General features: G+C 42.9%; 2 protein-coding genes and 1 long non-coding RNA gene across 4 annotated transcripts in view; 2 read left to right on the forward strand and 1 right to left on the reverse strand.

Annotated features, from left to right (window-relative positions):
* The window catches only part of Map3k15 (mitogen-activated protein kinase kinase kinase 15), a 136,587-nt gene extending 124,762 nt beyond the window's left edge, over window positions 1-11,825 (forward strand). The window contains exons 20-29 of one of the 2 annotated variants that reach the window (XM_074063413.1): window positions 558-741; window positions 1,491-1,656; window positions 2,067-2,241; window positions 2,996-3,181; window positions 3,729-3,834; window positions 5,273-5,489; window positions 7,891-8,003; window positions 9,966-10,066; window positions 10,140-10,216; window positions 11,027-11,825. In XM_074063413.1, coding sequence (XP_073919514.1) covers window positions 558-741; window positions 1,491-1,656; window positions 2,067-2,241; window positions 2,996-3,181; window positions 3,729-3,834; window positions 5,273-5,489; window positions 7,891-8,003; window positions 9,966-10,066; window positions 10,140-10,216; window positions 11,027-11,108 — 1,407 coding nt within the window. In that variant the 3' untranslated portion in view covers window positions 11,109-11,825. Of the gene's footprint in view, window positions 1-557; window positions 742-1,490; window positions 1,657-2,066; window positions 2,242-2,995; window positions 3,182-3,728; window positions 3,835-5,272; window positions 5,490-7,890; window positions 8,004-9,965; window positions 10,295-11,026 lie in introns of those variants that run through there. The other variant, XM_074063412.1, reaches the window with a different exon arrangement.
* Window positions 9,824-23,394, reverse strand: Pdha1 (pyruvate dehydrogenase E1 subunit alpha 1). The gene is made up of 11 exons (XM_074063414.1): window positions 23,224-23,394; window positions 20,787-20,846; window positions 20,074-20,247; window positions 19,143-19,269; window positions 18,292-18,383; window positions 17,468-17,560; window positions 16,519-16,674; window positions 15,943-16,014; window positions 13,998-14,065; window positions 12,663-12,771; window positions 9,824-12,033 (listed from the first exon to the last, which is right to left on the reverse strand). Exons 1-11 carry the CDS (start codon window positions 23,278-23,280, stop codon window positions 11,869-11,871), a joined length of 1,173 nt encoding a protein of 390 aa, XP_073919515.1. The 5' UTR covers window positions 23,281-23,394; the 3' UTR covers window positions 9,824-11,868.
* A 140-nt stretch (window positions 23,395-23,534) lies between these two features.
* LOC141419775 (uncharacterized) lies at window positions 23,535-26,893 on the forward strand. The gene is made up of 3 exons (XR_012444467.1): window positions 23,535-23,783; window positions 24,719-24,792; window positions 25,335-26,893. It is a non-coding gene; the product is annotated as an uncharacterized lncRNA (long non-coding RNA).
* Window positions 26,894-27,328: the final 435 nt, after the last annotated feature.

Here is a 27,328-nt window from a genome sequence, read left to right on the forward strand (position 1 = left end):
CTAGGCTGTGGCCCAACTCCCTTTCAGTTCTGTCCTGCATGTATCATACCACTGCAGTCCTCTGCGGGTTTAAAACAATGACTACCATTCCTCACAGTTTGGCCCTTCAGTGGTCTTGCCTGGGCTCACTTCTGGGTGCATCCAGGTGGTGGCTTAGCTGGGCCAGGATCGTCCGGCACTCCTTCATGTATGAGGGTGCAGCAGGGAGGGCTGGGCTGCTGTCGCCACACAGTCATCCATCCCAACTCCCTTAGTACTGCATGGTGGTCTCGGGGCTCCAAGAGGACTAGAACAGCAGCTACAAGGCGTCTTAAGGCCTGGGCTTTGAAAGCAAAGTCACAAAAGGCCAGCCAAGATTCCCAGAGGGGGAAATAGACTCCGCCTGTGGAATGGGAGGTGCAGGAACATCACATTGCAAAGGGGTGCAGACACAGGTTAATGTCATGTTGCAGCCCCTTATGGAATGGCAGGTGTTGGAGCTCTCTCTATGGAAAACATGTGCATCTGTCATCATCCATGGCCCATTGACATATCAGTTACCTCTTCCTCCAATGCAGGTGGGGATGTTTAAGATCCACCCTGAGATTCCAGAAGTCCTTTCAGCTGAGGCCAGAGCTTTCCTCTTATCCTGTTTTGAGCCTGATCCTCACAAACGGGTCACCGCTGCTGACCTACTCAAAGAGGGTTTCTTAAGGCAGGTGAACAAAGGCAAGAAGAACCGGATTGCTTTCAAGCCATCAGGTGAGACCTACCTGTTCAGCTGGGGGATGCCCTAGGCTTCTGTGTTGCTCCCAGAGAGCCCTAGAGCCCCAGATTGCTGAGCTTAACACACTGGGCCCATTTATGTGAAGAGTGGCAGGACTGGTGAAGTAGGTTGGGGGAGGGTCAAAGTCCATCCAATAAATGTCCCTCCATCTTCCAACAGGCACAGGGAACCTTGCAGGTGATATGACTCTCTCCCCTACCTTGCCACTTTGTTAAAGGCCTTTTTGGGGGGAATGTGAAGAGGAAGAAGGTGAGGGGTCCCCTGGATGAGGTTTTGCATCTCCCCACGGGCAGAGCATGGTACTTTGTTTTTGGAGCCTGGCCTGCCATTCTGGGCTGATCCTGGCCCTTATTAAAGGATATGTTAGGGAGGTTTGCCTGTGGTGATTATCCTGCAGGCCATCAAAGCCCAGTGACACCTTTGGAGCAGTAAGTCCTAATTGGCAATGAGATAAGAGCAGCCTCTGAAAAGGAAGCTGTTTATCCTCTCCATGGCAGGGATGGGGTCAGAAGCCACAGCAGTGTGACTCTGCAACTTGCTTCTCAGAGCAGCACCATATCTGTGTTTCCCACGGGGCCCATCCCCGGCCTACATTTCCACCAGGATCCTATGTGGGTGACCATTTACACCACCCGGTTAGAGCAGCACAGGCTTCTCAAGACCCTGGGTGTGTGCCTAGGCCCTCTCTGAGCCTCCCACACCCTGTCTGGCTATCTTTCCACAGAGGGTGTCCGGGGTGCTACCAGTGCCCTGGCTTTGCCCTCGCCAGGGGAGCCTATGGGTAGCAGCAGCAGTGAGCATGGCTCCATCTCCCCAGACTCTGATGCCCAACCCGACACATTCTTTGAGAAGACCCAGTCATCCAGGCACCAGCTCAGCCACCTTCTCAGGTACTGCCTGTGTCCATTGTCCTGCTGTGGTCCTGTGAGGGGTGCAGAATCCTGCTGGGTCACAGCCAGGTGACTTGGGAAGGGCTTTTGCTTCCTTTCTGCAGGGCAGCAGGGTGACCTGAGATGACCAAGGACATTTTCTTCACTCACTGTCTCTTCTGCTTTTCTGTCCTTTCTCCTCTCATATCACCCCTCTTATTCCTCCCTTCCCTACCCCCCAAATTCCCCTTCCATCTCATCCCCTCACCCTCCCTGATTGTCCCCCTTCTCTCCCTTCCCCTCCTCACATCTTTTCCTTTCCCTCCCCCAACATGGGTGCCATGGGGGAGGCAAGAGAGGGAAGAAAGGGATGCATCTTGGTTCCCCAGTCCCCAGACACACACAGGGATTGTCACATGTATTGTCCGCAGCGTTCCAGATGAGAATTCAGCCTTGGAAGATAGGAGCACAGCCTCATCCCCAGAGGACAGGGACCCAGGCCTCTTCCTGCTGCGCAAGGACAGTGAGCGCCGGGCCATCCTGTACAAAATCCTTTGGGAAGAGCAGAACGAGGTGGCTTCCAACTTGCAGGAGTGTGTGGCTCAGGTATAGGCCTAACGCCTACTAATCCCACCCCCTTTGCCTGCATCCATGTTTCATCAGGCCTACAGGGAACACAGGTTCCATGTGCTCTGGAATATTTGCACAGCTACAATTATTACACTAAGTATTTCGCAACATCTTTCCCTTCCTCAACAAAACAAAAGACAAGACAGAAAAACTGCCAATGTGTGAATTTGCAGAGCCCTGCAGTGCTTCCAGCATTTATGGGGTGGTGCTGCCTCCTGGTGGAAAACAGGCCATAAGGCAACAGAAAGCCCAGGAAACTAAAGGACTCCCACCCGACTTCTGGCCTCCTCTCACCTTTTCTCAGCTTTGAGCCCTGGGGCTGTAGGACAGGCCAGAGCTGCCCTCAGAAGCTGGGAGCACAGCCATTTCAGGGAGAATGGTTATGAAGGACATTTGAGTTTTAACTAGCACATAGTAGTGGCAAATTGGTCCCCTTTCCTTGTTTTGGATGGGGAAGGTCCTTTTTGGAGAGGCCACTGCCCCACTATGAACCATGCCTTCTGATGAGGGCTGATGAGGGTCTTAGTGCTGAGGGTGTGTGGCCATCAGGGAGAAGGGACCAGAAGACTGTAACAGGAAGAACATGGAGGGAATTCCAGGAACAGAGACACAATCCCATTAGCAAGTGGACAGTGTAGTTTCTTATAATACATTTTCCATTTTCTATGTCCGTCTCTGGCTCATTTGATGAAAATGATGTGTGCGTGCATGTGTGCATGTGTGTTTTCAGAGTTCAGAAGAGTTGCATCTCTCAGTTGGCCACATCAAACAAATCATTGGGATCCTGAGGGACTTCATCCGCTCTCCAGAGCCCAGAGTGATGGCGTCCACAATATCAAAGCTAAAGGTAGACCTGGATTTTGACAGCTCATCCATCAATCAGATTCACTTGGTCCTGTTTGGATTCCAGGATGCTGTAAGTGCTCTATCTGGCCTGAGAGAACATGCTAGATCAGAATTCACTCACTGTCTTCTCCACTAGCTCTATTTCTTCTCATCTGTTTACACCTGAATCCTCAATTTCAGTAGCTCCTTCTCTAAACACTGAGCATATAGGTATATAGGAATCACACCTGGGTGAATGGGCCAGTTACATTTGGCAAAAAGAGCATGAGCAGTGTAGGATTTGGGAACAGGTGGCATCTGCCAGCACAGTAGGTGTGCATTTGAGTCCATACAGATGTGAGTTCCTCCAGGCACAAGGTCATGTCTAGTTCATCCTTGAGTAAACAACGAAGAGGCCCAGTGAGGCTGATCCCAGTGCTGTGCCCAGACTTTGAGTCAGCCTAGAGGAAAACTTGTTCAGAAGAAATACATCAGGCAGAAATCCAGGGCAGCATGGCTAGCAGTCTCAGAGCAGAAGCAAATTAGAATGGGGAAAGAGCAGAAGCAAATTAGAATGGGGAAGAACTCATAGTTCTTAAGAATGTAACAATAGAAATCTGGACCTTTGTGCTTTTTAGGTAAATAAGATTTTGAGGAGTCACTTAATTAGGCCCCACTGGATGTTTGCAATGGACAGCCTCATCCGCAGAGCAGTGCAGGCTGCAGTCACCATTCTCATCCCAGGTAAGTGTCCTCTTGTGGTCAAGGTCAGCTTCAGGGCTGTGGAAAACGCCAGAAATATCCTCTGCACTCAACAATTGTCTGGGGCTGAATGTCTGTGATAAGAACATCTCATGGTACCCCTGGGCGTGATAGTGAAGGCTGCATCCAGACTAAACTTCCGATCTAAAAAGGGAGTGCTGAGCTCAAGGGTAGGGGTCCTCCAATACTCAGGTACCCACTTCAGGGTGCACACTCACCAATGCTTACCAGATAGTTGCTCATTAAATGGCTGTTTCCTCTCAGAATCAACCTGTGGTAGCTACAGGAACCTTGGGCAAGTGGCTCATGCCTGTAATCACAGCTACTCAGTGGGCAGAGATTGGGAAGATCATGGTTTGAGGCCAGCCAGGGCAAAAAGTTAATGAGATCCCATCTCAGCAAATAAACTGCGCATAGTGGTGTACACTGTAATCCCAGCTATGCAGGAGCCCATAGGTAGGAGGATCCTGGACTGAGGCTGGCCCCAGGGCAAAAACACAATAACCTACCAGAAAAAATAACCAAAGCAAAAAAGGGCCAGGTGCTGGTGGCTCACGCCTGTAATCCTAGCTACTCAGGAGGCAGAGTCAGGAGGCAGAGATGAGGACTGCAGCTCGAAGCCAGTCCTGGCAAATAGTTTGCGAGACCCTATCTCAAGAAAAAAAAAGAAAAAGCCCGTCACAAAAAGGGCTGGTAGAGTGGCTCAAGGTGCAGGCCCTGAATTTGAGCCCCTATACCCTCCCCCCCAAAAAAAGGTCTAGGGTCATGGCTCAAGTGGTATAGCACCTGTCTAGCAAGCATGATGCTTACCCTGATTTCAAAACCCAAGTACCACCAAAATAAAAACCAAAAACAAAACTTGGGCTTTTTACCTGTATGTGTGCACTGGGGATCAAACTCAGAGCCTTATGTGTGCTGAGCACACCCTCTACCTCTGAGCTCTGTTCCCAGTCCCAACCTTGGGCTTTTGTATTTTCTTTTTGAAACGTTAGCGGCTTAATAACAAAACTGCTTCTGTGACAAGGTCCTCCTTCCTGTGAAGGGAGGCTTTCGAACGATCTGCTGACATTGCCCCTTCCTCTCTTTTTACTGGACCCTGGCTGTTCCTCTTCCACCTGCTCTCCTGAGTGCTTCTTGTGGCAGACACCAAGCAGAGGCAGGTTGTACGTTTGTAATCCACTCTTGGCTGACTTTTGTCTTTAATTTTCAGTTTCTTCATGTGTAAACTGGGGATGATCATCATTATATTGCAGAGAACCAAATGAAATAATTTCCTTTTATAGTCAGTAGTCCCTGATGGAGCATGGCACTGGTCAGGCCAGCCTCTGAACTGCCTAGTTTGCTGGCAGATTTGCTGGCACAGGACATGAGCCATGCCAGGCCTTGTTGCAATGCTATTTCATTGTCTGTGATTTTGCAGAGCTCCGAGCCCACTTTGAGCCTGCCTCTGAGACTGAAGGGGTAGATAAGGACACGGATGAAGTGGAAGGGGACTATTCCCTAGCAGACTTGCCCAGCAGTGGAGCACACATGACACCTGGAGGGAGCAGACCTGGTTCGGTGGTTGCCCAGGTGGCCCAGCACCCCCAGCAGCACCTGAGCCTTCAGCTGAGCAAGCTCAGGCAGGAGAGCAACAGGTGAGGACCTTCTGGGCCCTTCACTTGGAGAAAGGATGGGGAGGATGACCATCCATTTGGTTGAGAACCTCACCCAGGTCTCAGAAAAGAAATTATCTTTGCCATCAATGAACTGGGCACGGGTGTATTGGCAGCTTTATATGAAGGGTAGTGGAATGCCTTTACCTTTTTTTGGCAGTGCTGGGGTTTGAACTCAGGGCCTCACACTTGCTAGGCAAGCACTCTTACCACTTAAACCACTCCACCAGCCTGCCTTTACCTTTTTTATGTTAGGAATCAGAGAGGTGCCAAGGCCACACAGAAATAAATCTGCCATATTAAAGGCAGCAGCATCTGAGTTGTGTCTTTGCCAAGATGGGGCCCCTGGCATGGCATGTGGCCTAGCAGGCTCAGCAGTGGAAAGCTGTCGCCTGCCCCTGTAGAAGTAGCAGTTTGAGGGTCACTTAGCACTTTGTGTGTGGCCATGTAGCCCACAGCCCTGACCTCAAGGAAGTATGCTTTTTCATCATGGCTTCCTGATGGTTTGTCATGATCCCTAGGAAGGCATTAACGAACTGCCTTCCTAACCAGGGGAGCCTGGCGCCAACATGATGTTCCCCCAAGTGCACCAATCTGTTTTGTCCATTTCTGGGCATGTAGTAGGCATTTGTTAATTTGATTCTGGCTGTGGAGAATCACATTATCAATGAGCTTTGAAAAACTATAATTCATAGGTATAGCAAAGTAGTTGGTGCTTGTTCCAAATGTTGTATTACTGCTTTCTGATCATTGGTAATGCTGACTCTTACTTAATAGAGAACTAAGGTGCCAGTTACACATATTTTGGAGGAAAAGTTGTATACACCCTTAGTGATCTCTAAAGTTTAATTTTATGCAGATCTAACCATTTCTTTTAAAAGACTTGGGATTTTAAGTTACAAATTTTTGAGCATTTTAAAAAGACGACAAACATGAAAGTTAGCACTAAAACTTGGCATTCCTTCAAAACTTCTTCCCAGTAATCACCCAACACATATAATGTTATGTGGATTCAAAGGTCTTTCCTGTCCGCTGTTTCGTCATTGTTATTTTCTAGTCTCAGTAGTTGGTTAAACACCAGTCAGCACATTAATGCAAATGGGTAACTAATAAACATGCAGCCTCCCTCTCCTTGTGGTGGAGGACGACTTGGCTGTGTGGTAGGTGGGCAGAGATTAGATGGCCCTTACTGGACAGAATGTGAGAGGGATAATTGGTTTAACATGAGCAACAGGCCTGAGAACTCTTTTCTTTCCACTGAATGGGCACACTCTCTTGAGATACAAAACTAAACGCAGGCAGGCAAGGGGTGGGAAAAGATTTCTTACTTGTTGAACACCAGTGTTCTCATCTGTTTATTTATTATTGCTATAACTTCTCAGGGCAAGTTCAATAAGTAACTTTAGTAATTTAAAGCTTAGGAATTATACTTCCTAGTTCACCAGCACAGATAATATAAATGATAAAAGGGGCATGCAATAAAAACAAACTAGTCTTGTATATTAGGTACATAAGCTAACAAACAAAAAAGGTAGACGTGGCTCTGATTTACCAAGCCTGTCCCTGCCCCCAGGTGTACTACCCAAGCTGGGGGAGGGGGGCACCGCATGAGATGACCCAGGAGTTTGAGGCTTAACTGAGCCTAGAGCTACTGTCTTCTCCCAGTGAGACCATGAGCAAGATTGGGCATCAGGAGACTGTTCTGATGGGAAGAGCCCAGCCTGTATTACTCTGGATGAATTATTTAAAACTCAGGGCCTGAGTTATCTAAGCTCTAAAACTGGGCTTGGAAGAAAATGGTGTTTACTTCTTAGAAGTGTTGTAAGGCTTAAATGACTTAATTCTGTGGAAAGTATTGAACACAGTCATGGACTCTGTTAGAATATTCAGTGACTATTAGCATTTCTTCCATGCAACAGCAGTGCTCCCTTGTCCCTCCTTGGTCTCAGCTGTTAGCTTAGAGGCAGTCCCCTTGGTTTAGCTCCCTCTGGGAAGAGGAAGGAGGGAATCTCTAGGATCTCTTTAATATAAGGGAACTAATCTCACCTCACATCCCTGAAGCCTCAACCTTGTATCACTTTGGGAGTTAGGATTTCAGCTAGTGATTTTCAGGGGGACACATTCATTTACTACATTGCAAAAATATACTCTCTGAGCACTGGTCTTTGTTGCCAAGGGAAGGAAAAACATGAGGCAGGTTCCCCTATATGGGCTCAAACCTGATTCACAGAACTCTGAAGCAACATGCTCGCTTCCCTTTGTGGGCTCACTGTTAGGATTGTGCCCTTTTTTTTCAATCTCGAATATTCAGCAAATGTTGGAATTGAACTGGGTGGTGGTGGGCTCCCTCTGAATGACTGTTTTTTTTTTAAATAAAATACAGACTTTTGGAACACTTAGTTCAAAAAGAAAGAGAGTACCAGAACCTTCTACGGCTAACTCTACAACAGAAAACTCAAGAACTGTATCACCTTCAGTTACAATTCAAACCTAATGGTGAGTCATTTTCTACTTGTTCTGACTTAAGTGTGTTTATGTGTGAAAGAGGGACTAACTACTTAAAATCTGGGTAATAGTCTAGTAAGTGTTGAAGAAATAGTTGAGGTTATCATCTGTTAAAACAGGACTCTGGACTACTACTCAGTAATAAAAAGGAATTATTGATACAGCAGCAACATGGATAAATTGGGAAATGCAGTGTGCTTAGTGAAAGAACCAGATTCAAGGGGACTAAAGGAGACCAGTGGGAGGGGGAGTAAGTGTGGGTAATGGGGGAGGAAGAGTTTAAATATGGTCAAACTACTTTATATACGTGCATGAAGATGTCAGAGTGAGACCATTATCTTGAACACGTAACACAAAGTAATTTTTTAAAAAAAGACTACACTGGGCTGGGGGTGTAACTGTAGTGCTAGAGCGCTTACCTAGCATGCTTGAGGCCCTGGGTTCAATCGCCAGCACAGCGAAAGAAAACCAAACCCTATACTATGATTCCATTCACATGGTACTCTGCAAGAGACAAAACTATAGGGCCAGAATAGGTAGGGGGGGGACAAATTATAAAAGGAAACATGAGAACCTTTTAGAATAACATATGTCTGTATCTTCATTGTGGTGGTGTATGACTGTGTGTCAACAATATACCTATAAAGAGTCAGGCGTGTGGCACATCCCTTGTAATTCCAGCACTCAGGAGGCTGATGCAAAAGGATGGTGAGTTTAAGGTCAGCCTGCGCTATATAGAGCAACCCTGTCTCCCCCCTCCCCCGCAAAAAAACAACCCACCCCCAACATATATGCATACTACACACCTAAAAAGGGTGGTGACTGCCTAAATTATACCTTAGTAGACCTTTCTCAATGTGTTCCACTTAGAAAATTTATGCAGCCATGAAGAAGAACGAAATGTTATCATTCGCTGGTAAATGGATGGAATTGGAGAACATCATTCTGAGTGAGGTTAGCCTGGCCCAAAAGACCAAAAATCATATGTTCTCCCTCATATGCGGACATTAGATCAAGGGCAAACACAACAAGGGGATTGGACTATGAGCACATGATAAAAGCGAGAGCACACAAGGGAGGGGTGAGGATGGGTAAGACACCTAAAAAACTAGCTAGCATTTGTTGCCCTTAACGCAGAGAAACTAAAGCAGATACCTTAAAGCAACTGAGGCCAATAGGAAAAGGGGAACAGGTACTAGAGAAAAGGTTAGATCAAAAAGAATTAACCTAGAAGGTAACACCCACGCACAGGAAATCAATGTGAGTCAATGCCCTGTATAGCTGTCCTTATCTCAACCAGCAAAATCCCTTGTTCCTTCTATTATTGCCTATACTCTCTCTTCAACAAAATTAGAAATAAGGGCAAAATAGTTTCTGCTGGGTATTGAGGGGGGGAGGGGGGAGGGGGTGGTAAGGGAGGGGGGTGGGGGCAGGGGGGAGAAGTGAACCAAGCCTTGTATGCACATATGAATAATAAAAGAAAAATGAAAAAAAAAATGATTGCTCTAAAAAAAAAAACAAAAGCAAGTATTAAGATTCCAAAATAAATTTTCTGCTGTAGAAGTCAAAAAAAAAAAAGAAAAGGGCTTCCTCTTGGAATGTAGAATGGATACAAAATCTTAATACTACTACCCCTTTCTCACGTGATTTCCAATGCAGTTAGGGATACACACCCTAAGAAAAGGCTTTTTAAGGATGGGAGTAAGCATTTAAAATGAGACCAATAACATGTTAAATGTACTTAGGAAAGGTATAGGTCAGGATGGTTTTACTCTCTGGAAAACAAACCCAAGAATTACGAATTATATGTATTAAAGCAGCTGAACGATAAAAGTTTAATCCATCTCCTTTTCGCATCACAGTTACATTCTGAATAGTTGATTAACCTTGTTATTTTTGAACTGTTTTATGGTTACACGTTGCTATACAACAGAAAATTTCTAATCACTGCAGGTATTACAGAGAACCCAGAAACCCCTCCTGGACAGGGAACAGATAAAGAGCTTATAGATTGGTTGCAACTACAAGGAGCAGATGCAAATACAATTAAAAAGGTAAATATAATCAAAATTATTCCTATATTGTTTAAAAGCTGCTTGTCTCTTACATGTTGAACCTTTGTTTCAGATTGTTGAAGAGGATTATACACTATCTGATATTCTTAATGATATCACTAAGGAAGACCTGAGATACCTTAGGCTACGGTAAGATCTTTAAGACAATTTCTGTAATGGAGCTTTCTTTTTTGTGTGAATATGCTTTAAAATGAAGTAGAAAACAAAGTGGTGGTACCTTCCCTCTCTCCTTGAAATTAAAGGAGTTAGCCTCCCTCCAAAATCTGGAGTTTTGCCAGGTTCAAGTTGGGGGAAAAAGCCAATGTGTAGCAGAAAGTGAGGCATGAGGTGCCAGTGTGCTAGACTTAACCTCTTCATGGAAGGGAGCCTGCACTTATTTGCAGGGCATTTTAAATAGCCCTCCACACAGCCACCAGCACTCTATGCACCATGTTCTACAACTGCTGGGGCAAGTAGCACATTCATATGTGAAAACATACTTTTTCTTTTTTGCCAATACTGGGGGTTGAATTCAGGGTCTCATGCTTGATAGGCAGGAACTCTTATCATTTGAGCTACCCTCCAGCCCTTTTTGCTTTCAGTTATTTTTCTGTTAGGGTCTTGTGGTTTTTTTGCCCAGGACTAGCCCTGGGTGGTGATCCTCCTACCTATGGCCTCCTGCATAGTTGGGACCACAGGCCCACACCACCCTGCCTGGTTCATTGAGATGGGGTCTCACTAACTTTATGACCAGGTAGACTTTGAACTGCAATCTTCCCAATCTCCACCTCCCTAATAGATTATAGGCGTGACCCTCTGTGCCAGGTTAAGAAAAACACTGTTAGAGACTGCATTTCATAAATCTAGAATGATTGATATACTTTTTGCAATAACTCCTGAAGAAGTACTTGAGGTTATTGAATTTTGCTTTTCCTATGATAACTCTTGTTTGTTCCGCAGTGGTGGTGTCCTCTGTAGGCTCTGGCATGCAGTCTCCCAGCACAGAAGACAGGCTCAGGAGTCCTCAGCCACTGCAGACTAGGCATAATCACAGTCAGCTAAACCCAAGGACAGAGCAAGCATGCCCTAACATGTTTGTTTGTGGTTAAAGGTTTTGTTCATGTATACACAATTCTAAGTTTACACAAGACCCTGTTCATTTAACTATTTTAGAACTGTAGTAAACCAAGAGGATTTTAAAATAGTAGGCTGGGAGTCACTGTTCTAACTAGCATAGTTAAGTTGGAAAGGTAAAACTGATACAAATGTCTGATAAATATAACTTAAGAAAGTAACTTTATGTTGACAGTGTAAATGAAGAAAACTAAGTTATTTTGCCTTTGAAATGACTGTGAAGTTGTCTTATGTAAATATCCCTTGCGTGATTATAAAATAAATATTGTGTCTTGTTATGGAGAAACTACTGGGGTGTCTGCTGTCCTAACTGTATGGGTTGCGTTAACCCCCAGCATGTCTCTGAGGGCACAGCAAAGATTCTTCAAAAAAAAGAACAGGCATACAAGGAATTGTTCTTCTGTTTAGTAACTGAACAACTAAATCTAACACAATCTTATAATATTCACACGAAATATTTAAGCACCCAGAAACATCTTCTAATGCAACACTGTACAAAATGCATGCAATTATTCTGTCATTAATTTACATGCCAGCCTTAATGAAACTTTCCAAGACTGCTCGTTTTCTGGGTATTATTCCTTATTAGTCTTCCTTAAAGTTGAGAATACAGAGTTCCTTACAGTTGCTGACAAAAAGCCCATCCATTTCATGTAGTGTCTGTCCCATTAACTGACTGACTTAAACTTGATCCACTGGTTGGCACCACGCACTTCAAAGGGTGGATCGCTGCTGTAGATGTGATAGCCTAGTTCCTCCAACGGTGGCTCAGGATCAGCTGTGGCAAACTGGGCGGCATCCTCAATTTCTTTCCTCACTTCAACATCGATTTCCTGAACATCAGAAGAATATTTTTGAATCAAAAGCAGCTTCAGTACCAACTAGAGTTCTACTAAGAACTTGTTGCTAGTGTCACTTGGACTCTTCTATTAGAAGTACCAAACCACTAATTTAGATTTTATTTTTTTTGGCAGTATTGGCATTTGAACTCGGGGATTTGCTCTTGCTAGGCGGGTGTGCTACCTCTTGAGCCATGCCTCCAGCCCAAAGATTTTGTTTTTTAAATAAATGACAAAAATAGCTATATAAGAAAATGCTCTAGGAATAATAAATGAATTATAAATCAAAAGTACATATTTAGGAAAACTGGGAGGAGGCTTAAAGACATTACCCAATCTGATTAATGTCCTGTGATAATGCACACTTTCCTATTGACTCAGGTAGTTCACAGCTCACCAAGTTTTAATAAATAGCAGTATAACAATTCTAAGAACTTAAAAGAATAGCCCTGTAAGATTTCTGAATTAATGCCCTATCACATCACTTTTTGGGCTTGGACAAACTCATCCATACCTCTGTTGCCATGCAGGGGTGGCAGTATTTTGTGAGGGAGAAAACCTGATTGCTGAGGGAGAAGAACCAGTCTTTAATACCAGACTTATACCACCAACAGCAATTGTACCTTTAGTTCTTCAACACTTGCAAGATTGCTGTTCACCATTCTATCCTTGAGAAGCATAATAGGGTCACTCTTACTTCTTACTTCCTGAATTTCTTCTCGTGTACGGTAACTATGAGGAGAGAGAGATAGTGATAGGTAAGAGCAGCTCCTGTGGGGCAAGCACAGCTCCTGTGGGGCAAACAGCTTAGTGAAGTACAGCAGTATGTTTCTGAAAGGAAGGGGGACGTCAATACTGATGTTACTGTGGAAATAGCAGGGGTACACTTTCAAAACACAAAAAGGCAGTCTAACTGCCTATAAGAGCAGAACACTGTACACTGTAACTCAGAGGACTTCTCTGGCATTCTGACACCAGGGGCCAAGTTTTGGTTTGCTTCTTCAATCTGGAAGTAAGGTATAAAGGAAGTGTCACATATCCCACCCCTTTGGGCTCCTAATATTTTACATGAGTAGGGGGGCAGCAGTGATAATTAATCAGAACACCAAGCAGAAAATACACGTGCCTTGCCTTTCTCTCCAATAACCCAAAGAAGTATGGCCAGCAAAAACTTGGGACACCAGGTTTTCTGATTACTTGATTCTATAACATATCTTTTCCTGACATTACATTGGAAACAACACTGAAAAGGACTCTACCATTTTTAAAGGTAGAATTACACAAAGTGCCTTTTCCCGCCTAAATTGCTAAATTACATTTTCCCTTTGAAGTCCATTCTACAAAGGGTTGATTACTTTAACTAAGTTGACTTTTCAGTTGTGTGAAACCTGTAACTGCAGAATTATATGCTGTAGCTAAGTGAGAAAAGAAAACCCACCTCTAGTGTCACCTAGCTCTTTTGATTGATATATTTCAACTTACTGAACATCTTGTGCACCAGTTAAGTCTCACTCCCCACCAGCCAGAGTATTCCCAAATCCCAAGCCTTGAGCACAGTATGTCATGTATGAATTTGGGGTAATACCTAAATATGCCCTCAAATGTGCTATTCCCATCATCAGACTTGTTTGATATCAATTTCCCTCTGCAATTTAGTTACATAATGTTCTTTTCAAAAGTACTGTTCATGCTAACACAAACTATATATTATGGCTTTTTTTTCAAAAAAGCTTTCAATTTTTTGGTTCCTAATAAATTGGTTGCAATTTATTGAAAGCATGGCTTTCAGATTAAGACTCAAATAACTACTTGATGCCAACAAAGCTAATTTGATTAATGAAGTGAACTTGTATTTGGCTTCAAAAGCAAATGTTGAAATGCTCTGCCTTTTCGTGTGAGTAGCACCAATCAAAGCCCACCCATTTTGGAAACCACACTCAGATTCCCAATGAATCTACCTGACTCCAGGGTCACTCATACTGTGTCCATGGTAACGGTAAGTCTGCAGCTCCATCAGGATGGGCCCCTAAAACACAAACCATTAAGTGGTTAAGCAAGATGGTGGGAACAGTACACCAACAATCCTCACCCTCAAATGGACTTTCACAGCATCTAGTATATTCTCATCAGATCTTCATGAGTTGAAAAGAATTTATTGGTTGACTGAGTCTTAATATCTACTTATTGCACATTTCATCCTTATTTTTAACAGGAACTTAAAGCAATCTGTCAACAGCTTGTTTTCAATCAAAAAGGCTCTGAGCATGTTAGCCCACTTGATGGACAGTGTTTGGTAGGGGCTGGCAGTCAATCCTGCTTAATCTAGACCTTACTGGTCTGTAAGAGAAAGCAGGCGGGCACCAGTGACCTCTGATACCTAAAGCCTGCAACTCTACTAGGAGTCTGGCCAGTCTGGCTTTGTATCACCAAGTGGCTTGCTCATTTTATACTAGTCCACTTCCAGAAGGCTCTGAATACTGAGGGGAAGAGGTGGATGGAAGAGTTCTGGGTAGTTTGGTATGTAGAAAAAAGGGAGAGGGTAAGAGATGGCTCCAAGTCCAAGCACTTGGTTCTAAGATATGGTAAATATACCCTCAACTGTTCTTTGAGTCAGTTCCCTTGTCTGCAATACCTAATCAGAACTGTGAAGATCACATAACACCAAAAATGTTTAGTGCACTGCCTAATATGTCAATCCCTCAATGATCTCTTGGTTATGTCATCTTGTGACCATTTAGAACCAGTAGGTTAAGCCAGGAATGATAAAGAGATTTCCAGACTCTCCCCTAGTTCTAAAATCAAGCTTTGGTCAGGTTTGGAAAGTGAACACATTCAATAAACTGACTATGTTCCCACCCAGGGTTGGAACCCCCATGTTCTTTTTAGGAAATGGAAGACATGGTGATATCACTCAACCCTAAGGGTTTGACTCCCTTAGTTTTACAGTCCTGGTGTAGAACAATTTATTAGGAGCACCGTTTTCAGACTAAGACTCAACTACTTGATGCCAACAAAACTAATTTGATGAAGGAAGTGAACTTGTATCTGGCTTCAAAAGTAAATGGTGAAATGCTTTACTTTGACTTTTCATGTGAAAAATGTACAGTGGCTGCCCATTGCAGCCAACCTATTGCCTTAGTCCTAGTCCAGTTCATCCTTCTTATCTCTTATTTAACACTACATCTCCTTCTTGGCTTCCTTGTCCTCCTCCTTTCCTGTGGTCTTCACCATTGTGAGCCACACCCAATTGGCATTACTGCCCAGACAAACACGTATGTATGTCATGGAAAGGTAAACCACAGAGGTGTGCTTTCAGGGCTGTGGAACACTGATTTAGGAAGGGTAACTACAAATTTCTCCTAATGCTAATGGTACTTAAACCTCTTTTCAGGCCAATCTCAATGTTCCCCTTTTCTCTCACTGCCATACACTGCAAGACTAAGATTACACATGCTCTTTAATTTGCATAAAATGAACCTATAAAATGCCTAGTATATAAGCAAAGTTCTTTGCTGGGCATTGTAGGGAAGCCCAATCTGGTCACTCAGGGGACTTATGATCAATAGGAGGAGGGACGCATAATTAACCAAACCACAAGAAAAAACAAATTGTCATGATGAAGATAGAGGCAAAGGCTAAGAAAGCACTAGAAGAAAAGATTTACCTCAAATAAGAGGAAATGTGGAATGTTTCCCAGGAGGTAAGCTACCAAGATCATTCTATTCTTAGAAGGAGCCCATTCACCTGACTGGACTCTGCTTCTATCTTATATATTCCTCACTTAGCAGCTACCTCTGGATAGCTACAATAGCCATGTGAGAAGCCTTCTGTAGTTAAGTCAGAAAAATGTCATTAGAAGTCTTTAGTCCTGGGGCCTAAGACAAAGTCTTTGGAGAGGCTTACCTTCCCAGATCTACAATAGGCAGCTGCAAACTTTGTTGCCTCTCGGACACATAAGATATCCATTCCATCTACCTGTTAATAAAGGTGGAAGGGATAGAATATAAATCAAACTCTCAAAACCCACTTTTCCCCCCAGTGCTGGGGACTGAACCCAGGACCTTGAACATGCTTGACTAACACTCTACCACTGAGCAACACCCCAGGCCCTCCCATTTTACTTTACTATTTTTTTTTTGGTAGGACTGGGGTTTGAACTCAAGAGCTTTGTGCTCGCAAAGCAGGCGCTCTACCACATGAGCCACACCTCTAGTCCGTTTTACTCTGGTTATTTTGGAGATGGGGTCTTGTGAACTATTTTGCCTGGGCTGGCCTTGTACCATGATCCTCCTGATCTCAGCCTCACAAGTAGCTAGGATTATAGGCATGAGCCACCAGTGCCCAGTCATTTTACTTTTACATGACTTGTTCATGTGCAATAAACATGAAACTCTTCAATTTCGCTAAGACTGTCAAGAGCATATATGAGGTCATCTACCTGAGAGGGTGTGGCCTTGGCTTTACAACAGGTGTCCTTACCCTCAGCCCAGGAATAAAATCTCCTCTCTTGTAGTAATCGGTGCTGGCCGCTGCTCTCTCAACAGATGTTCCCATTCCATAGCGGTTATTCTCACAGATGAAAATACAAGGTAATTTCCATAGGGCCGCCATATTGTAAGCTTCAAATATCTGACCCTGAAAGTATTTATAAAAATGTCAAGTGGTTTCATTTTGTTTATTTTTCTAGGCTTCACCATCATCTGTAACAGTCATTGTGGTGGCTGACACAGCTTTCATCAAGGCTAGAAAGCCTCATTTTCTAAAACCAAGTTTCTGGTGGTAAGGAAAAGGAGCGTGTGTGTTGGGGTGTCAGGGAGAAGCAGCAGGCATTATATTCTTGCAACTAAGGGAAGTGACAAAGCAAATACCACTACTTGTTTCTTGGGGCCACTAGTACAATACAATACACTGGAAAGAAAATTAACATGTAAAAATGTGTGGCTATCTATTAGTGTATAAGACCCACTGGATAATCAGAGTGAACCTGCATCTGAGAAACAGCATCTAAGACAGGGCCTCAATGAGTGCCTTCTATATACTGGTAATTACTTCGACCAAGACAGGACAAGTGAAGAAATGAGTCAGGATTCAGACACCATTACTGGATTTTGACATTGCCCAGGCATATAACAGAATGAGTCTGTATGTTACAGTATTGATTTATAACTGGTTAAAATTAGAATTATGAAAAAAGGTCATCCACCACAGAGCAGCTGCAAAGCACTAATGTAGAGCAAAGAGCTTCCTCATAGGAATGCACCCCTATAAGGCTCTGGTGAAACATGCCAAGAGGTAAATTTCTAATATGGTCATAAAAACAAATGTTAGCCACGAAATGCTATTTCAACTAATAAGCAATATACTATTTCTTTACAATATCAACCATGACCATGGAAATCAATTGTTATTGGAAATATAAGAGACACACCTGGTTAGCAGCGCCGTCACCATATAACGTCAAACAGACTTCATCTTTTCCATTATACTTGCAGGCCAAAGCAATTCCAGCTCCCAGGGGCACCTAACATTAAGGACAGCCAAGAAATGAACCACAGAAACCCATGAGAGGAGTAATGCTCTAAAATATTAACTTCTGGACAGAATTTGAAGTAGAAATTATACTGCTGCTATGAACTCCTCCTACTTTGACCCTGTCTCTACTCACCCATCCTGTTATTTCAACAAATGAACAAATATTATATGAATAAATGCTATAGTGTTTCAACCAGTGAGCAATGACATTTCTGTACCCAAAGATCCAATTACTAACCCCAAGGAATCAAAAAAAGGAAAATAGGTGTAAACACGTATGATGGAATCATACTGTATTAGATAAAATTGTAATGCTATTAATGCTTCACCACTCACTAACCGGTAGAACAAGAACAACTCCCTACTGATAGAAGTGGGCTTTGGAGAATTCCACTAGGCCTGACACCCTGATCACCTCCATCTTCTAATTTAGCCCAAGTATTAGCACTGCCTAGGAGCAGAGGTAGGGTGAGTTGATGTGATGAAGCAACTTGAATGGATAGCTTCACTGCTATATGCTCTTGCTTACTTATAAAACATAATACCTAAAAGAATAAATTTTAAATTCCTATCCAAATCTATTTAGTGATTTTTCAAATGGTTAAGAAGCAATAGGTCTTTAAAAGTGAACCCAACCCAATTGAAATTCTTGAGAGAAAAGTTCTGTGGAGTGTGAAAGGACCAAATCTATGGAAGCATGCAATACTCATCCTTGACTACCTGAGCTCCAACAATGCCATTGCCCCCATAGAAGTTCTTTGCATACATGTGCATTGATCCTCCCTTCCCTTTAGCACAACCTCCTCTTCGTCCTGGAAATGACAGTGTACACACACATGTGAAAAACCAACCATATGAAGCAAACAAAACCACACCCCAAATGTGTACTCTGAAGCTAATTCAACTAAGAATCTGTCCCTCCATACAAACATATGTTCCTTCTTGTCTCCCTGTCCTTTGATAAGTCAGACTAATCCCAGGTTCCTGACCACTCCAACTGTGCTTGCTCTCTAATCACTTAGTTGCTTTCAAGATATTAAGGTGTACTGGAGGTGTGGTTCAAGCAGCAGGGCCCATGAAGCCCTCTGAGTTCAAACCCCTGTACCCTACCACCAAAAACAAAAACAGAAAGCAAGATGTTAACGTAGAAAGGTCAATTATACACATCTTCTGACTTCTCCCACACTGGTACACTAAACAATTCAAGACTGAAAGGAACAAAGAAAAAGGAAATATTACAAATATTCCTAGAATCTACACTGCATACCACAGAAAACTTCAACTTGATTTCAGTTTATTTTCTATGACTGCCAGATTTCTGCTTGGCATACTTGGAGTGATAACCAACCCTATTCTGACTGTACAGCCCTAACCTTTCAAAAACTTTTTACATAAGGGGTCAGATTACCTCAAAAATGGTCAGTTTACTCAAAAGTACAACAGAGGTACCAGATCACCAAACCTTAGGATTTTTAAAACTCAAACACTAACTCATAAAGGTTATCAACTTAATGGGAACTATTGGAAAACTTAATCGACTCACATCCCCCTCCTGTAAACCCATGGCAAACCTGTTAGCTCTGCAAGAATTTCTCGGACAGAAAGGCCCCGAGTAAAGGTGAAGCCATGAGCCCGGTAGGCTGTGATAAGATGGTCTGTGGGATTTATGCCAGCCTCAAGGCCCACACAGCAGGCTTCCTGTGGTAAAAGGAGAAACCATAAGGCAACATGGTATACACATTTGTGGATTTAAAAGTTTCTATTAGAGCCAATATTATGTAATACATGGGTGAAAAGAACTCATCATTAGTAACCACAGAAAGTGGGTATTTTTCATCAAAAATAGGTTAAGGCTTAAACCAGAAACCAATAACCCACAGATGTGCTGTTTCCTTTAACCTTTACGGTTATTTAAAAAAACAAAACAAAACAAAAACCTGAGTCAGATGTCAACATTAAAATACTGAGGGAATACATGAAAATCAAGATGTCCTGTCTTCTCTTGGAGAAGCAACAGGAAGCCTTAGCCCTATTTCCATATGGCACCAACTGGCTGGAACCAAGTCATGGCATCTCTGTGGGTGAGGCATACTTGACTCTGTCACCATTCTCCATGTTTTGTATGCCTGGTCTTCTTCACTTATTTATTTAACCTAGCTGGCCTCTGTAGGCATTTGAATTTGTACACCTTGGCCTAAATTCATTCGCAAAGGATCAAAGCAAAAAATTAACTTTTCTAAGAATGCATACAGTGCAAATGACTGACTGCGGTGCCAGAAAGTTTTAAGATAGTGAAATTCTAACAGCAGATAAAGAAGGTCAGCAATATTTTTTGTGAACGAACACTTTAACCTAAGCTTTACAGGGGGTTTTGGCATTCTTATTTTTATTCTAAAATACCAGCCTCAAATCCGACAAGACAGGGTGAAAACCAAACCAACTGAGTAGAAACCATACTTAAATACCTAAATAACATGGTTTTATCACAAACCTATCACTCACCTGACCATCACACAGGTGACAGAAACCACGAATAATTTTTTGTTTATACAGCTGATCTGCCTTTAATTCCATTCGGCGCACAGTCTGCATCATCCTATAGTATTTGAGCCCATCCTCCCTAGTAAGCACTGTTGTGACAGGAGGGCCCTCTTCCAGCCGGTGAAGATCACATTTCTGAAATGCAGCAAGGCAGTCATCTTCCAGTTACTACATCACAAACACTGCTGACTCATTCTAAGATCTTACTCTGCTGCAAAATAATATTAAACTTGAAAAACCAGCAAAGCACAACATCAACAGTGCTTCAAAATGCTTCTGATCCCTTAAATATATAATGAGGTGTGGTTTTGGAAGGAAATGTAAGACGATTTTCACTGAAAACTTCAAGAAGTCAACTGAGTTTATAGATTGAAAGATGAATTTTCAAGGAAACATGTAAGAACCTTCTTATTCAGATATTTAGCTGAATCACATCTTAAACTTGGGGGTAAATTTCCATTATTGTTTTAAGCCTCTCCTTTCCCCTGAACTACCAGCAAGCTGCTAAGAAAAACTCTTATTTTTGCTAAACTTCTCTGAGCTTTTGGTTCTAGAACATTTGGAAGAAAATGAAAAAAAAACACCAATATCAAAATGTTCTATTCTAAAAGTAAAACTATGTATCAGATTATACTTGTGGAAAAACTATTAACCTAAAGTAAAATATCTCTTACCTTAATTTCAAATGTAGCATCATTTGCAAAATTACGGGATGCCACTAGTACTCTGCTTGCCTAGAAAGACAAAAATATGCAAATAAATCGTACTTTTTTTTTTAACTACCAGTTATTTTAGAAAGTCATTACTATCATTAATCAATTAGCAGGATGCAGTCATGGAAATTTAACAAGCCCCAACATGTTCGTGTGTTTCTCTCTTCAGTTCTATTCACTATACTGGTATCTTCCTTGTCTTCTAAAATGAATCCATGCTTTGGACAGTTAACACAAATCATATCTCTGTCTGAATGCAAACAGAAAGGTGACAAAAACCAAACCCATCCACTTGATTATTCTCTTTTCAAAGAAATTATAGTGAGAATATAATGAAATTAATGATCAAATCAAAGAAAACTAGATGATCTGTGGGCTTAACTTATCATTCATTTGAACAATTTGAGGTTCACTTTCAAAATTACACTTCAAATAAAACTATCAGTTAATCTCTATTCATGGCAAACTTTACTTTTCTATGACATAAACCTTGGAGGAAAAACCATCTAAAGTACTCAAAGTATGAAATAATACATTAGCGAGAAACATATAAGGTGAAAGCAAAGATATTTAACACAAATAACTTAAAAAGCAATGGGCTTGCTGGGCACCAGTAGCTCATGCCTGTGATCCTAGCTACTTGGAAGGCTGAGATTGAGAGGATCGAGGTTTGAGGTCAACCCAGGCAAACGGTTCCTGAGACCCCCATCTCCAAATAACCAGAGCAAAATGGGCTGGAGGTATGGCTCAAGTGGTAGAGCACCCACCTCGAAAGTGTGAAGCTCTGAGTTCAAACCCCAGTCCCCCCCCTCAAACAAAACAAAACAACCCCCCCCCACAGATTAAAGGATGTTTCTGGATCCCTAATTATTAGTTCTGCCCTCTTATCAACTGTTATCCCAAAGGGGAGGACATGTCTTAAAAGCAGAAACTCTGCTAGAAAGGCTTTTTTTTTCCCTCACTAGCTTCAACTTCTTGAAATCTAAGTTTGACTTCAGTAGCATCTTTGAGATGTTTTTTTCCTTTTTTCTGTTGAAGTGTGAAGCTTCAATAACAAAGCTTCAATTTGTTTTCACTTTTCCTTATAGAATCTCAAAGCTATAAGCAAACTCTACCTTCAGCTAAGAAATTTCTGTACATACCTAAGAAACTATATGTTTAAAAAATGTCTCTATTACTTATATTCAACTAAAAACTGATGTGTGGATTAAATAATACAGAAGAATCTAGCCTAGAGTACAATTTATATTGGATATATCATGCATGTATACAGAAATATGTTAACAGGAAGTGTTGGCTCCCATTATAATTCAAGTGCTAATATGGTTTGTGGTAAATCAATGGGATTCCTAAAGCAGTACACTTCCTACCTTTTGCCAACCTCTGTCCATAATAAGCAGAGTTGCATCAAATCCTAGAGGAATTACTACAAGAATTACAAGTCAAAGCTTAGTGGCAGGTATACCAAGAAACACACTCTCAGTGTGACCAGAGGTCAAAAATGCTAGCTTAGGTATAAGCACATCTAAAACCAGGGCCGTAGGATCGTCTTAGCCTCTAACCTCAACCATCCTAAGATCACTGCTGTTTTCTTTACCTACTTTTACCCTAAGCCTCTGTGGGCTTAAGGGTGAAGGCACTTTCCTCTGGGTTCTGCTTGATCGCTCTTTACCGACTGTCAAGAAAAGTTCAGATGTTGACAGAGGGAGGGGAGGATCCTGACCCCAGCTGAACCCTCCTGAGAGCCCAGCACAGAGGTTCCACAAATGCATACCAAAAGGGCATTCATGATTCGACACATATGGCATCTACTATGGGCCTGGCATTATTTGCAAAGGTTACATATCATTCATTGAGTCTTCACTAACCCTACGAGATGGGTACTCTTATCTCCATTTCAGAGACGAGGAACCTGGATCCTGGAATGTTTAAAGAAAAAAAAAAAAAAACCCAAAACTGGCATTTTTGGGGTTTGCCTAAGGTCACAGGGCTAGTGAATAAAGATGACAGCGTTCGCACTGAGCAATTCAGGGTCCGGATTCCGAAACTTGTACTACTTGTTACAACAGGCTCTAGGTCAACAGTAACCATATCAGGAAGACTAGGAATGAGTAGAGTCAAGGCGAGCCTGGAAACAGCCCAAGGCCTGCCTTTCCGTGGCCCAAAGTCTTCTATCCAGCTCGCCCCGCGCAGGCTGGTGGAAGAGGTGCAGCTGAGCCCCACCCAGGCCTTGAAGGCCTCCCGCTCCTCCCTCGCTGGCGCCACGCCGGCCTTCCCGAGGATAGAGGACCTCGCACCGCATACAGGAAAAAGAAAGGCCGGTGGATTCTCCTGCGCCCCACTTCCGGCGGTGGCCCCTTTGGGCCCCCGCTCGCGCCCCTACCCCGGGCCGTCTCACCGGCTTCTGGGCAGCGCCGAACAACACGCGGGAGACAGCAGCGAGCATCTTCCTCATGGAGCGCTGGCAGTGGCTACGGTAGCGACTCTCAAGCACTCAAAAGGAAATGCCCCGCGTCCCCAACTCTCCTTCAGGTGCCCTGAGCCGACGCCACGCCTTAAACGCAGTGGCGTCACTGCGTTGGAATCCCGTCAAGCACCGCGCCAGTCTCCGGGACCAATCAGGACGATTTCTAGGGCTTTTCCCGCCCACATGAGCACCGGCACAAGCGCGGAAAGTGTTAAGTGTTAGTGCCAGAGAGGGCGGGGTGCGGCTCCTCTAGTCACCATGTGAGGAGACCGGAACTTGAGAGCGCCTGCGTGGGAAAGTGGTCCGATTCCCACCTCCCAAGGCCGTGCCTTTCTTGGGTTCTGCACCGCAGGGTCTGGGAAAGTCGTGCAGGCCCTTCCCGCAGTTAGCCTAGTCCTGCCAGTGGTGCAGCTTTGTAGCCTTGGCTCAGTACACAAAACGATGAAGATCAGCAACAGTGTCCGGCCCAAAAGACATACCATCTGGTTTCTGTAAGTGGTTGTGCTGGAGTGTTACTGGAGGTGTGGCTCAAGCGGTAGAGTGCCAGCTTTGCGAGCACCTGTTTTGCAAGGACAAAACCCTGAGTTCATGCCCAGTCTCACCGAAAAATGAAAATCACATAACAGTTGTAAACTGCTGCCTTTCACTACTTGAGTGAGAATCCCAAAACTGATTCCCCAACTAAATGTTGAGAGTTGGCCATAAAGGAATACATGTTTCGTCTTAGGGCTCGTTTGTTCTTTAAGTTTTTGCATCTTTTGGTTATAGACAACAGATTAGATGTAAGTTGTTCCGTGCATTATACTTGGAGAAAAGTAGACTCTTACATCTCTTGCATGTCATTAATACCCAAATACTAAAGACTTAAGACAAAGAGCCAGGTGCCAGTGGCTCACTCCTGTAATCCTAGCTACTCAGGAGGCAGAGATAAGCATCTCGATTTGAAGCCAACCCTGGGCAAATAGTTTATGAAACTCAATCTCGAAAATACCCAACACAAAACAAGGCTGGTGGAGTGGCCCAAGTGGTAGTACACCCGCCTAGCAAGTGTGAGGCTTTGAGTTCAAACTCCAGCACCACCACTTCCCCCACCAAAAAAAATTAAGATGTAGGACTTAATGAGAACAATGAAAGAGAATGTGTATTTCATTATTTCTCAACGTTTGGACTGCTGTATTAGTCAGAATGGACTAGGTTGTGTTGCACTAACAAATTACCCTCAAATCATTAGGACAGCAGATGTTGATTTTTCCATGTCCAGCATGGATTAGCCAGGGACTCTTTCCATGATGTCACTCAGGAACCCAGGGTAAAGGGTGTCTTATATCTCAATATGTGACCTCCCTGACTAAAGCAAGGAGGACAGAGTACAGAAAAGGTCTCATGATGGCACTCATGCTTCGTCTTAGTTGTCTCCTTTCCATAGTGCACAGTGAACCTGGAAAATGGCAGCTCAGTGAACTACTGTGTCATCCAGGGAGCCATGCCCTCTTCACCAAGGTAGGTCTCTTGGTGGGTGCGTGTGTGGAGGGGGTCTTCTTTGGAACCTCTCTCAGCCCAAGGGGAAGTGGCTGCTTCTGAGATCTGTCATTCCTTTACAGTTCTCTTTATCTCTTCTCCTTCCCCCCCTCAAATGCACTGTTGTTTGAAGGATAAAATAAATGCTGATGTGGTGGATTATACCCACAGAATTAAATAAAAAGCCACAAATTCTTTCCAATTACATAATGGAATAAATAAACGGGGGAAGGAAAGAACAACTTTTCCTTACGGTAGAATGCCAATTAACTGATGTTCTTCTGCTGCAAATAGAAAAGTCACCATTTGGCAAAGACTATAGTCATTGTTGGAGGCAAGAATTATCATCAATAGAGTCTAAAATTGGTGAGTGAAAATATGAAAAACAAGTCATTTGCATAATCTCAAAAATACCTCCGGACAAGAAACTGATTCATTACAAAGGTACAATAACAGCTTTGCAGTGGAGAAACAGGATATCCAATTTTTAATGACTAAATATTTTCTTTGCACTTGTTTTGCAGAAACTGCAAAGCCAGAATTAGAAGTAACTGTGAAAGTGAGGAGGATGATGCAGGATACTGTATCAAGCGGTGACACATCATGGCTGTGGTTAATAGTCATCAACTATGGGCTATAGTAATGTTAAATGTGCTAGAACATTCACAAAGGATCTCTGCATCTGGAGGGGAGGCTAGGGAGATGAAGAAAGAATTGCATAAAGCAGGGATCTGAAGAAGAGAAAGTCTAAAGAAAGAAGGGTTCCTTAATCTTGGGTGAAATTGGACACAAGGGACTTTGCCTTCTAATCCCTGCCTTAAGCACTCACCAGTTTATGGTGCACTTTTCTGAGTGAAGCAGGGGAATTTAGATTAGAGATCTTGTAATGTACCTTTTGATCTTTCCTTTGTAAATCACCCTAAAAGTATTCCATCAAACTGAACTTTAAGGCAAACCATGGTTCTCAATATGCCTTTCATTTTCTCTGGTGGGAGCCACCCCCTAGCCGAAAAATTAAAAATAGAACAATAATATACATATGTCAAAAAGTTGGCAAATATTTGTGATGTGAGATGCCAAACTGGAGGAAGGATTATGGCTAGGGGCTTTTTGACTTTGAAATCATATAAATATTTTACATAACCATAACTCACAATAAAATACAAATCGACATGAAATCCAAAAAAAACCCAATTAAATATTATATCAAATTGTTGGCATAACCCACAGAAAATGATCTCAAGTTAACACCTCAAGAATGTGGCTATGCGTCCTCCGTGGAGTATATCCTCAGGACAAAATGAACTGTCAAAAACCTCTTAAATTGGTTTTAGTGTTCTTATTATTATCATTATTATTTTTGGTGCTGGGATCGAACCCAGGGCCACCCTAGCCCTAGCAGTTACCTGAGACAACATACAGATACACACACAAAGTAAACATATAATTATGTTAATGTTATTAGGAACCAGGATTTTCAGTACAAAATAAAAGAAACAAACAAAAAATATCCAACAAGTCAAAACCCAGTGGTCCTGAATTTGATTTAGAAGTATCATTATAAATTCCTGATTGTTTTCTCCTAAGTGTCTCTCTGGAAAGGCCTGGAAGCAAAGACCAACCCAACAGTAATTATTCTGAAAACTGGTGAAGGAAAAGAATCAAGGATTTGCCCTGCCTTTCCTGTCAAGGTGAACAAATAGTTGATGAAGGACAGTTCTTTCTAAAAACAGTTTCCACCAATAAATAAAGGAAGAATCATAGAATTTTAATACCCTTGTCTTGCGACCATTAAGGAGACCATGCTGTTGAGGATCTTTGTAATGTAGGGTCACATTGAAAATATGCGATTCAGCAAGCATCTGTGCTTTCTGACCAAGAGGAGATGAAGAGGCTTCACCTCTAAGTCAAACAGGGTTCCAGTTGAGCTACTTTTCTTACTGGCTTTCAGGAATGCAATGTCCTGATGAAAAATCCAGGGAAAGTTATAGGACAGATAACCTAGTGGGTTTTTTTTTTGTTTTTTGTTTTTTATTTTTTTTATTATTCATATGTGCATACAATGCTTGGGTCATTTCTACCCCCAGCCCCCACCCCCACCCTTACCACCCACTATGCCCCCTCCCTCTCCCCCCACCCCCTCAATACCCAGCAGAAACTATTTTACCCTTATCTCTAATTTTGTTGTAGAGAGAGTATAAGCAATAATAGGAAGGAACAAGGGTTTTTGCTGGTTGAGATAAGGATAGCTATACAGGGAGTTGACTCACATCGATTTCCTGTGCGTGGGTGTTACCTTCTAGGTTAATTCTTTTTGATCTCACCTTTTCTCTAGTTCCTGGTCCCCTTCTCCTATTGGCCTCAGTTGCTTTTAAGGTATCTGCTTTAGTTTCTCTGCGTTAAGGGCAACAAATGCTAGCTAATTTTTTAGGTGTCTTACCTATCCTCACCCCTCCCTTGTGTGCTCTTGCTTTTATCATGTGCTCATAGTCTAATCCCCTTGTTGTGTTTGCCCTTG

Source organism: Castor canadensis, chromosome X (assembly GCF_047511655.1).
Source record: "Castor canadensis chromosome X, mCasCan1.hap1v2, whole genome shotgun sequence".
NCBI lineage: Eukaryota > Metazoa > Chordata > Mammalia > Rodentia > Castoridae > Castor > Castor canadensis.